The 12,797-nt window shown below is 39.3% G+C and overlaps 2 protein-coding genes and 1 long non-coding RNA gene across 3 annotated transcripts in view; 2 read left to right on the top strand and 1 right to left on the bottom strand.

Annotated features, from left to right (window-relative positions):
* Positions 1 to 12,797, top strand: part of LOC115770471 (venom dipeptidyl peptidase 4) — a 73,147-nt gene that overhangs the window by 11,122 nt on the left and 49,228 nt on the right. The window lies entirely within an intron of this gene.
* LOC115770478 (protein PIH1D3) lies at positions 2,943 to 3,992 on the top strand. The gene is made up of 3 exons (XM_030715762.1): positions 2,943 to 3,167; positions 3,239 to 3,477; positions 3,538 to 3,992. Exons 1-3 carry the CDS (start codon positions 3,035 to 3,037, stop codon positions 3,799 to 3,801), a joined length of 636 nt encoding a protein of 211 aa, XP_030571622.1. The 5' UTR covers positions 2,943 to 3,034; the 3' UTR covers positions 3,802 to 3,992.
* Positions 6,047 to 9,343, bottom strand: LOC115770482. Its single transcript, XR_004018857.1, has 3 exons — positions 8,806 to 9,343; positions 8,466 to 8,723; positions 6,047 to 6,486 (listed from the first exon to the last, which is right to left on the bottom strand). It is a non-coding gene; the product is annotated as an uncharacterized LOC115770482 (long non-coding RNA).

The raw sequence follows: 12,797 nt of genomic DNA, 5'->3' as shown, positions 1-12,797 counted from the left end.
TTCTATTCCCCCGTCTATTTGTTCCATTTTCTGTGTACTCTTCGCTGGTTGGCACCGCTTGACTGCACAAACTCAAATAAGCGGCAACGGCGTTTATCCTAAAATGATATTTCTTTTGGTTTTTTAACAATATTTTTTTTATTGTTGTTCCGCTGCGGTTGTGCGGTTGTGGGAGCTATTCATTCATATAGAAACGTGCTCGAGGCAGTAGCAGAGACAATTCCTTAATGCCGGAAGTAGTGCTCCTTTTGGCCAAAAAATTGTGCGACTCTGTGTCGCCCGTATATGCAATCAACAGACCTAAATCTCTGTTGGGGAACTTGGCTGGCGCACTGGAATTTTTTTTTATATGCTTTGGCAACATCAAATTAACAGTAATGGCCGACTATAAAGGCCCAACTTCTACCTATATAAGTTCCACCCCGTCGCCCACATGTGTTAGCTCCCGCCACAAGCACACCATGTAACAGGCGTAAATGTGCAAGTTTTCAATGATTTATGCATGATACTTAATGCCTTCTTAATTACGTTTTATGTAACCCCCGACCCCTCTGCCTCCCTCTACCCCTAGAAAATTATACATATTCTGTTCAAAAGCAGCGCCAGCAAACAAAAAATGCCAGCTGGAGCGCTTTCAGCTCACAAATCATATTCAAAGGAGCAGCCAAAACAAAAACCAACAAAAAAATTATACCCGAAATTTGTAGCAGATGCTTTAAGGGGCGATGAGGCGCCACTTTCACTTATACTTTCACTGCGTGCTTCCAGGCGGCGGTACGTGGCATTGGGCTATACAAAAATCCATTTTGGGACTGAGTCTTGTGTATGACAGGATAAATACATATATAGGGGGGGACAGTGAAAAGAACGTTTCCCCACCTATTGGCCCCCAGTTTCATCCGGCCTGCAGTGCATTGAATGTGTGACCAAAATACAGTTAGACATGTATTCACGGATTGCCCATTGTCTCCTGTGGATATGCGTCAGCTGGAATGTCGAGGCAACCCCCAGAGAAGACCATATGAAATAGCTGCTATAGTTGAATGCGCAAAGCAAAGGTTAAATCTCAGTTACGTGATGTTTTTATACATTAGCTTAACTTGTGTATGCCATTTAAATCAATTATAAAGTGAGTGAGATCTTGACAAATCAGCCAAAGGACCTGCTGCTTGTGCGTACAGTACGGCCTGGTCATGGGTGAACTTGTATTAATACTAACAATTCAAAAGGGATAATCAGATAACGTCCTATATAATACACAAATTCCCCATAAATAATAGATTGTCAATTGCAGAATAATAATAGAAATATCTCTCGACTTGAAAGTTATTTTCAGCAGCTATGCCAACATCTGCAAATAAGGAGAAATTAGAGTAGCTTTTGTCTGAATTGTGCCCCTTTCAGCCAGTTAACAATGTCAGTTGCGGCCGATGTGACCCAGTTTGTTAGCCAACTACGACAATGGTCTTTACAGGTAGAACTGTTTTGGCAACGAACCAGAAGGACAACCAATCGCTCTCGGGCACACAGTTTGTTGTTGTACCGTGTGAAACGCGCATGTTAAACAAATTAAACATATGGGATCCAGCAAGATGAGAAACATCAGCAGCAGGCACTATGAAAAACGAATAGCGAAAATCCCTTTTCATTCAACTGAAACGAGACGGCCTCGACCCACGCAGCTATTGTATCCGAGCCAGTCGGACTTTGTATTCAGTCAGAGTCATGTTGTTTGCATTTAACACGCGGCCACGTTTTCATGTTTCTGGTTTTGGCCAGTCGATTACTTTTGGGCGGCTTCGCAGAATTAGAGCTTTTCCCAAGCAGGCGTGTGAAAAATGCAAATTTGTTGTTTTACTGCGGCCCATCATTTTTGGCCATGGCCCTAGCTGAAGCCAAGACCCAATGAAGGTCAACAATATTTTTACAATTTACAAAAATAATTGTTTCTGACAAGTGGAATATTTCTGCTCGTTGTCGTAGTTAATTTTTCAACTAGTTGTCGAGAGTTTTGGAAACGTCGCTGGGAACGCTGGACAAAAAGTTTTATGAATGGCACCAAGTTTTTAATTGAAATACCTAAGTAAAAGCACGAGAGGACAAAGTTAGGCCTGCCATTGGTTATCCTTGGCAGTGAATTATGCATTTTGTTTAAGTTTACGGATAAGGTCCAAGCAGCTGACAAAAATTATGAAATATGTTTTAAATATTATTTGACTCGCGGAGTGCAAAAATTAAAAATAAAACTTTTTAGCTCAAAAATTGCACACAAAGGATTTCAATGCCTTTTCCCATCTGTGCAATTATTTTTGCTGCTTTGAATAATTTTGACAATAACTAGACTCACATTTATCTAGCCTTTCTGCTTAGGGAATGGATTTAAAAACGAAATGGTTTCATATTGCCAAGTGGATGTTCCAGATCCCATCTTAGGCTCCACATACAGCAGCTTTTTTAGGGTTCACACAAATAATTTAAAAATATACCGAAATAGGCTGTGCATAAATGATATGAGAACTAAAAACCAAACAGCCAAAAGTCAAAGACCTATGCGTTGAAGGATTCTATTTGCCTGCTCGACCAGCCAATATCCTATTTAATGTGCCATATAAAAGCGCTTAACAGTTATATGCCAACTGTAATCAACTTATATAATAATAATACTCTCAGCAAGAGCTATGGATTTCCATTGAGTACCCTTCACATATAGCACCCTTTTTTTGCCACGCCCAGCCTAGTCAGAGCTCCGTCGCCTGGACAACGTAATAAACAACTTACAGATGCACCCGCTGCCTTCTTGCCCTGAAGCAGGCCTAGAAACACACCTTTTCTCCACCTTAATCCAATAAAAAAAAAAAGAGGAACAACAATAAGTAGGCTTCAAAATCGATTTCAGTTTTGGACAGCTTTTAGACAAGACAGTTCATAACATATTTATTATTTAAACAAACATTGAGCTGTGAATACGAAAAAGCTCTTTGCAAATAATAAAAGAAAGTAACTTTTTAAATAGTAAAGTAAACAAAAGCGTGCAATGTCGCTTTTTGACAATCCCGACCAGCTGCGACAGCTGCAAAATTTGTTAAACCCGAGTCGGAGACGAGGTGGAATCGAATGCAGCAGCAGCAGCGAGGATGAGGAGGAATCTCTGGTGGTAAATAAGCAGAGTGAGTAAATGGTAGCCGGAGTACAGCAGTATCGCAGTATCTGAGAGGATTCATATTTAATATTCAATCAGCACCTGGGAGCATTGGGCCCCAGGCAGCTGGTGCTGATGCTTCCAAGGCCCGCGGCAAGAAAAAGGTTAACCTGGTGGCAACGCCGTTGGAGGAACCTCCTAAACCGCAGCCCAGCACGCTTGAGGAATGGCAGGAAGCGCAGGAGCGAGAGGACGCAGACACTTTGGAAACGCGCAAGTACCCAGAATACACGATGACCTATCGCCAGGCCGTTGGCACTGAGGATGTCTTCCTGCAGGTTGGCACGCACCCCTGCGCCATGCTCAGCCACGTTAAGCTATATTCCTTTTACATTTAGATGGGCCAACGCACAGCAGCCTCGGCGAGCTGTGAGGATCTTGTACTCGACATATCCCTGCCCGATGAGCAAATGACTGCCGATAAAATGAGCTTAAAACTGCAGGAAAAGGAACTGGACCTAGGCACCACTCTATACAGGCTCAAGCTGCCGCTGCCTAACGCCGTGGATGTGGATCGGTGCCAAGCCAAATACGACAAGGAACTGTGCAAGCTGCGACTTACGCTGCGTTTGCGCAGGGAGCTAGACTATGTCAATTTTTGAACCCTACACTATTGCTACTTCGCCTAAAACATGCCTTACACTTCTTGTACACTACATTGACATTGTGACATTGTTTTGCTTGTGCACACCAACCTGACACACATACACCAAATTTGTAGTATTTCTTTAATTCGGACGCGGATACAAAATTTAAGTACGATAAAAGTGACCCACTTGTGTGGGATAAGTAATATAGTTTTATTACTTTGATTGGCGAGTCCATCAAATTGGATCGAATAGTTGACTGAATGCATGCCTGGCTTAAGCTGCAAAAAACAATTACAATGAAAGCAGCAAAAGGAGCAAAATGACTTTTGCTTTGTTGCCAAGCAGGCGGCACACCTGGCAGATAGCTAAAGTGGCAACAGCTTTCAGATAGAAATCCATTCAGATATAATTAAAAGCTTCAATTGAGTTGAAGATGAGTGCAGTTATTAAACGCCCAAGGCTCATAACACATGCCAAATTGCGCATACGCCGCATTGACCCACAGTAGAAACGAAATATTAAATATGTCTTCGTTTGAAATTTAAGTAAAGAGCACTAAGTAGGTGCATGCCCTGGTGTCAAAAATCACTTGAGCTTAATATTTGCCAAATGCGGACAACATGCAACGGACAAATGTCAAATATAAAATTAACATCTTTCGAAATAGAAAAAAAAACAGACGAATGTAATCGGCATGGCGATACCCTGTACCCACACTCAACTCAAAAGTCATGTAGCTTATACCTTTTACCTAGGACCCTGTCATATCAGGACAAAGTCAAGCCAGTCTTGTAAATAATGTGAAGTTCTATTGTTCCCAAGTATTCCAAGCCTTGCAATAATGCCATATATGTATTTATTTTTATTTTAGTGAAAGCAAGCTCTGACTAGGCGATTCCTTGTACCGAGCTCAGAGCTTGGCATCGGTCTTTCGTTTCTATCATACCCAAGCTTACGCATGTTGTGAGCACAGGGTAACATAATCAAAAGCGGCCATTCTTTTGTACATTTTTTGTTGGAGATTTGTTCAACATAATACATCGAGCTGGAGTGAGAGAGAGAGAGAGACGAGGGAAAAGAGCTGCGACCCGCTGTGGCTGCGGCTTGGTTGTGCCTCATTTACTCTCGACTGCCGCGGACACATTTCAATTTGTGAAAGGCGGTCAGCGACAGCACTGAGACATGATAAAGTGTCGTCGTCCAGGCAGTTGCCGAAAAAAGTTCACACAATTTGACATAGAAATTCGCCGGCAAAGAATGATAAAGGCACAACTTTTGCGCCAGACGAAGAAGCGCGTGCAACGCGTTGCAAGTAGTTGTGTGCTTAAGAGCTTGGACAGTGGATTTTTGTTTTTTAATCATTTGGTCAACGAAAAGTTTTTCGGCCGTTGATAATAATAAATCATCAAAAGGCGGCGTCGACGCTGACGGCATGCGACAACTTTTTGGGCTTGAACAAATTAAATTAAAATTTAATTCAATTTAATGACCACGAAATAAGCTGTCAGCTGAGTGTGTGTGTCTGTGCCAGAAATTCTGTTAAAGAATATTAATAACCACTTAGATAAGTTTTGTGTGCCATAAATATGGCTATAAATATATCAAATTAAACACATTAAAAACTAGTAGGATGTAAAACTTTAATTATTTCCTCAAAACAAAAGGCTGTTGAAGAATGGAGAAGCAAAGGCTGCTGAAGAAGTGATTCTCCCTACTTCCCTTTCTCTATTTTTGAACAACTTACATGCGTTCAATCAAGTTTGTCATCTGAGCCGAAACATGGCCGGAAACTGCGCAGGCTGTGAGGAAAAACGTATCATTTGCAAAAGTAAAAACAAACAAAAATAGCTGCGTTGACACTAGACTTGGAAGAGCAAACTATGGTTTTTGTTTGGGACAAAATGCTAAAAAAAAAAAAAAAACTAACGCAAATTTGCCACAGAAAATATGCATATAACATTTTTACTATTTAGGCACCTAAAATGGGTCTTTAAATATTTTAGTAAAATGCGTAACACTTCATTTGACTGCACTCAGTACAAATATAAAATTGTTATTATATTATAAATAATATATTGTGAGTCGTTGTAATAGTTCACAATCATAAAATAATTGCCTGATAGCTTGAAATGTTATTCAACTAGTTACTTCTTATATTTAATATGTATTTATTTGTTTTAATCAATTTGCTCTTATCTACCAACTTTTAAAAGAGTGAGGATCAGTTTAACAATAGTTAAAGTAGCTTAGTTTAGATATGTACAGGATGCAGATTGTATATTTTGTAGTTTATGTTCAAGTTGTTTAGTTTAGTCTAGGTTAAGTGTGCATTTATATATTTTTTTTATAAGAATATGTACTACTACTACCACAGATAACACTTAATTTGTTAGGGGATTTCATCGTCAACATGCGGAATATAACATTTCTGTTTTGATTTTTGTTGTCTTTGTTTTTTCTGCTCATTTCCACAAACGCAGTTTTAGTCATAATCATCATCGTCATCATCATCATGGGCCTCCTTTATGTGCTCATGGCAAACACTAAATAGTGGAGCTGGCTTTTTTGTTGGGTCACACCCCTTTTTTTATCAACTCTTGGAAAAGTTGCATCAACTCAAACGAAAATTCCCATGGAAATTCGCAATGTGTCTCCCATGTGCAATGCCAACTTTTGTGGTGTGTATAAATTTGCTTGCTGAAAAAGAAATAAATAGATGACAAAAACTTTTGCCAGTGGAAAACTTTTGGAAAATGTGTGAAAACTGCTCGCTGTAAGTTGTGTATGCGTTTGTGTGCGTACACTTCTTAAAACTGAAAAATATTTATGGCTGATTAAAAGAGGCAGTTGCCGGATGCTGAGCGACCTTGCTTACCTTCTGAAGTACAGGCTATTGTTGTTGCTGTTGTTTTACCACGATAAATAAATAATATGCAGGTGCACTTAAAAAATGTAATAAGCCACGCAACAGCAACAACAACAGACAGCAGAGGAACGACAACAGATTTTAATTGTGAAAGCTCAGCCGCTAACAAAGGTCGTGCCAAACCGTATCCGGCCCGTCGTTGCTCGACTTTTATTCATTTCATTTCAAAGCCCAGACTCAGGAGTCAGGAGTGGGGCAACATCCACTTAACCTGCAAAACGGGCGAACAGCTCTGAAGAACTCAGCCTGAAGAACTCAAAGCAGGTGCGAAATGAGCAGCAGCCACAAATGAGGGCAACAAAACAAGGGGGCTGCAAATAACTTCAATATGAAATGTGTTGGAAAAATGCAAGTCAGTTGAGTGAATGTTGAAGAGCTGCCTCAACTGAGCTGTGGCACTCGTCGCTTTAGGCCACAAAAATAAATGGCCGGCTTCCTCTACTCGCAGAGCCTTTCGAGCTAAACAGATTCTTGCATCTATGTATCTGAGAAACATGTTCTTTATGTGCACTGTAACCGAACAATAAAGGGATCTTTATGAGTATATGTGAGATTATCTCATGAGATATCTGGAAAAATTTTTTATCCCTAACGTTCTGTACACCCCACAGCTGGTTATATTTTATATATTGTCGGATAAAATCAAATAAGACTTGCAAATAAGAGACAATAGAAAATCGTAATATGCTTACGAATATAAATTACTGCGCTTTCCAGCTACTTGTCACTGTCGGAAAAGCCAATTAAAGGCTTCATTTCACCTAGCAGAAAAACAGAACGGTCGGAAGATAAGCTGACTTATATATTTTATTTTATGTAATGAAACGTGGCGGCAAATTGGTCAGATGCAAATTTTTGCAAGCGACTTTCAGTAATATAATAAAGTTGCATTTTTTTTTAAAGTCCAGAGAAAACATTTTCATGTCGAAACTTTTTGAGGTTTTAAATGAAAGGACGAATGTCGAAAACAGATCCTGCCTTAAATAGGTATTTAAAATGAATTTGATAGAGAACATTTTACAGAACTATTAAGATTATTTATACATATAATTTTTCATTATCATTTCGTCGTGCATGCATACAGATGTATTTAATTGGTAGCCCGATTCGTATCCGTGACATTCTGTTTAAGAATATATGTATTTTTGTGTTTCGGCTGGCTTGTAATATAAAGGATAGAAGCTGCGTACAAGAATTGCGACTGTGGGGTTTTATATACAATTTAGCAAATTCACAATTGGATCTAAGAAATTAAGTGTGGCGAGAAATTTATAAAATGGTGCATACGCAATTCAACAGTATGTAATTCACATGTGCCATATGCCATGCTACAAAGAAAATAGGAACATTGTGGAATTTAATTAAAGCTTCCTTCTGCCTTTTGCAGCCTAGAAGCTAGTGGGTCTATTAACGCATTTTTCAAGTTTAATTTAACGTAATAACAAATTTCTGAGCTCTAGCGGCAGGATGTACAAACATTCACAGAGACTGGCACTCAGACAGCCGTATAAATTACGGAAGAGTCTGAGAAGCAGCTGGCTAAAAGCAAGCCAAATGCCGGGAAACTTAGGCACAAGCAGGCGGCATGTGTTGTCCATATGTATGCCGCCAGTTTCTAGTGCCTTATATAAGACACACACAGGGCCTTGGGTTTCGTTCTCAAGTGGCAGCCGCGTTGGCAGCCCCTGCCCCATAATTAAGACAAATGTAAAAACTACTAAAAGACATGCCAAAAGTCACTTTCACTTACCAAACAAAAGGCGAACAGCCAGCCTGGTGCCAGCTGCCAGCTGCCAGGTGCCAGGTGCCAGGTGCCAGTTATATTTACCTCTTGTTTCGTTATAAGTCAACATAATTTCACGTTACTTTCCCGCTTTTACCCCTCTGTCGACACGGCATTTTTGTTTACCATTGTGATAATGTCACGTGTGAAGACTCGACCAACAACATTTCAGACACACAAGCGAGAAGGAAACGTTTCCTTTAGAGTGTCGAAGATTAAATACCTCTGCGGACATGTAGATTAAAGTATAAAGGTTGTTTCTAGTAAGCTTTATAATAGGTGTTAAAAAGAAAAACAAGAAGCTCACGTCTCTATCATCAGATGTCGATGCCAATTGTCATACCAAACATACTTTTAACAGAAAAGTAATCATAATATATTTTCTCAAATGTCCCAACTACGAATACTGCTTTATCCAAATATGCAGTCCTGGATTCTGGGGTACCTTCTGTTAACGCTTAGCTATACTTATACCCAATCGACGCCATTTTGCACGCGCAGGGTATATAAAAAGCCAAGGTCAATGTCCAATCCACAGTGAGTGGCCCTCGTTAAATGTTCGCATGACCTTTTCGCATTAATCTCAAGAGATGGCATTTTAATGCAGCCATGTGTGGGCGTGCTATGCTCGTTATAAGCCAAGTAGTTATTATTGTTATTTATTGTGCTGGAACTATACAGCTGTTCAGGCCACATATCACGACTGCTGATTTTCCCGCATTCAATTAGATCGTCAATCAAACGACAAATTGTGGGCTTTTAATTGTAATTGATTGACTGGGAGTTGGTGAGCAGTGAGTAACACAGTTACAGTTTTCCTTTAGTGTTAATTTAATAAATTAGGTTGACATAAATATAAAATGAGATGTAACTGGATAGAAAGAATGCAAGCTTAAAGTTTAAGTTTAATTAAGCTAACAAGAAAACATGCAAAATTAGCAACAGGCAGGACCTACAGTAGTGTAGTAAGCACCTCCAAACCGATTTATTTTCAATGACATTTTATATTTACTTATCTATTTACAATTAATCTCTTTTTCAATCCAAAATGAGAATGCATAAACTGCATAATTTATGCAAACTCTACCCACAACTCTCCGATGCACACAAAAATATGTTGCCTACTTATCAGCGCATTGAGATTTCGCTAAATAAAAAATTAAAGCATAAATTGAAATCGATTTCGTGTCGTTTCTGACAGCTACTTTTTTAAAAAAATATAATAAATTCAATTTATTTGAAAAATTAATAAATATTTTTTTTACATGTACAAAATGCATAAGAAGTCTTAGATTTTATACATTCTGGTTGGTGACCGGCCAGTAACTCATTCAGGCATATACATTTAGTTAATATTATAATTAATGCCTACAATCTACGTTTGCCGAGAAGTTCTACAATTTGGCTTGAAGTTTGATCACAAAGCAATGTAACTCATAAAGAGTTTGCTATTCGTACTCAATTCTTGGCAAGAATGGCAATGAAAGTGGATAAAGCCATAAATATTTGTCTACCAGTTTGAGTGAGCTCTGTTTAAAAGAAGCTTTTATGAAACTGGCCACAGATGCATTTTTTTGAGTACACATTGGGATCAGATGACTATATAATGCACGAAAACAATTTATACATAACAGATTGCAGATTTACTACTTTATTTCTTTTGGATGCAGATGTGCTGGGCTTCAAGTTCACCCGACGAACAAAAAAACTCAAGTAACCGGTTGCTGTCGTGTGTAACCGACTTAGCAATACTCTGTTATATCCATTAAATCATTAGAAACAGTATTCTTGTAACTTTGACGACGAAACAAGGATAAGAAATATCGATTTTTGCAAGTTGGCGACTAAATATCGAAGATTATGTGGGTTTTCAAAAAGAGGACAAGCCAGTATACTGGTTTTTACTTTGAGAATTGAGTATAAAAATGTACGAGCATGCGGCATATAGACAAAAGGCAAGCCGACAGCAAACATGCATTGAAACTGTTTTTCAAATAGCACGAACGAGGAGATGAATGCTGCATTTCCGCTTTTCGCTTTTTGGTCTTTGTCTTTTGCGGCGCTGGCGCCTTCTGTGTTGCCTCATGGCACCCACTTCTCCTATCGGCCCACCCCGCCCATGCACAGCGAGAACTTATAGAATTTGATTTCGTTTGCTTCACTCGTGGCGAAACTTCAGGCTGCTTTCCTCAATCCACTTTCAGAGATTTATTTGCCTGCCTGGCCCATTGGATCAATTACCCGCTGACTGTGCGGATGAGGATGTGGATGAGTGTGTATGTGTGGGTGTGTGTGTGTATTAAAATGGCCTTTAATTGATTTCACATAAATTTATGAGTCTTTTGTATCGCACATACTATGTATTCATCAGATGCAATTTGCTGAATGAGTTTCTTGAGTTTTGTTCTGTTGGTCGGGAACACTATCTTTCTAGGCAGGCTCTGCCTTTTGTGCTTTTTGATAGCTGTCAATGCAAGTATTTTCTGAGCGGATTCTCAGTCAAATCGGCATTTTTATAGCGTCAATATCTGTTTAGCTGTAAAAGTTTTTTGTATACAAGTAAATAAGTATCAAATTTGTACATTTTAATAAAACGAAATGTCTGAGGAGCTCATTGAACCTATCCCCGTGCCATCTGTGGACACGGATAGTGAAGAAACTGAATCGTACTGGGATGCAACGGAAACTGAAATTGTGGCGAACAGCGAAAGGGAGCATCATCTGCCGACCACCAGCACTTCAGGAGATGGCGACGCAGCTGATGTTGGTGCTGACGGCGACGGTATTGACGTCGGTATCGACAACGGAGATGGCTATGATGATGGCGACGCTGATGGTGGCGGTGATACTGACCTTGTATTTTCAAGCTCAATAGATATGCCAGAGTATCGGGACAAGCTGAAGGTCATACACGATCGAATCACGCGCATTGTGAACCGCATTAGTTTCCTAACCCAAAGTCTCAAGCAGGTGCATCAGGGCCTCAAGAACTACACGAACGAAAGAGCCGAAGAGCAGTCACTGCCAAATATTGAATCTAAGAAGGCTATGGGCGATAATGGGTCCACTCAAACAGATCCACTTATAAAGCCGGAGCTCAACATGCTTGCGGAGCGTACTGGCGACTCTGTGGCCTGCCAGACCATCGAGGATAATCCGTTCGCTGACTAGGAAGCCCAATCAAATTTTGGATTTGTTACTTGTTTGGTCTTTATTTGTTTGTTTTAGTTCTTTTTTATCCAGGAAGTTTTAAAAATTATTTAAATTACGTTGGTAACGATAGTTTTAAGCACACGGAAGAACAGGACAATTTAACTGTCTTACATATTTTGAACAATTACAACTAAATTTGCTGTAAAGTAATAAAAATTCAACCTGAAGAGGAACACAAAATATCTTGGAGAGTTTTCTATTATCAGCCCTTGTCAAATATTTTTGTAACTTGCAAGAAAAAAATCGACAATTAAAAGCCGGAAATAGAACATTTTAAATTTTAAATATAAGTCAAATTCAATCAGGTTCTCTCGACTCACAGATTTTTCATTGAGCAGCCAATAAAACTTCTGCAAGCCATTGCCAACCGCTGTAGATTTTCATGGGCATTTGGTGGGGAAACTTTGGCCAACCAACTAACAAATAAGTCAAAATTGCTTCAAAGTTTGCATTTGCCTTTGCCAAATTTCTTCTCAGGGCAAAGAACTTTATGTTCAGCTGACCGCCATTTTTGACTATGCAAAAGCTTACACAGTCAACAATAGAAAACTGTTTAAGCTAAGAATAACTTAGACATCACATTCTTAATACAGTCAAAACGCAGCATGTCCAACCTACAGCTGTGAATAGCAGATTGATTTAAGCGTAAGAAAGGGCAGCACTCAAAGCTTTAAATTTAAGAAACTTAGTTCAGTTATTAAACCACCTATCGCAGTTTTCATCCATATATTATAAGACAAATACATACGTACATATATATGCATTTAAGATATAGGCCTTAGAGAAACTGTATGAGCTTGGGTAATTATTTTCGACATTATCCTAGACCTCATTTTAATTAATAAAATTATTAATTGCTGATGATCTTGCTTTAAGTAGCTTATGCACTGGTCTTGCTCCGAGGTAAATGCTGATCAAATGCTGACACTCGATTATTTCAACAGACAGACTTCCTAGCCGTGCCATTCATCTTTGGATAGATAGAAGACAGCAATAGTTCTGCGATTGTAGGGAAGCCATATGGCGTTTTACCACGTCCATGTTAGTTGCATACCTACCAGGCCAAATCAAGACAAAAGGCAAATC

The sequence above is a fragment of the Drosophila novamexicana genome, unplaced genomic scaffold (assembly GCF_003285875.2).
Source record: "Drosophila novamexicana strain 15010-1031.04,08,12 unplaced genomic scaffold, DnovRS2.1 tig00004555-arrow-pilon, whole genome shotgun sequence".
Classification (NCBI taxonomy): Eukaryota; Metazoa; Arthropoda; class Insecta; order Diptera; family Drosophilidae; genus Drosophila; species Drosophila novamexicana.
This window is presented reverse-complemented; position numbering and strand designations above follow the sequence as displayed.

Bases quoted from the DNA above. Each gene is read 5' to 3' on its own strand.
- LOC115770478 (XM_030715762.1), top strand. From the start codon at position 3,035: ATGTCGCTTTTTGACAATCCCGACCAGCTGCGACAGCTGCAAAATTTG. The intron at 3,168-3,238 runs GTGAGTAAATGG...ATATTCAATCAG, and splicing joins TCTGGTGGTAAATAAGCAGA to CACCTGGGAGCATTGGGCCC. The intron at 3,478-3,537 runs GTTGGCACGCAC...TTTTACATTTAG, and splicing joins CTGAGGATGTCTTCCTGCAG to ATGGGCCAACGCACAGCAGC.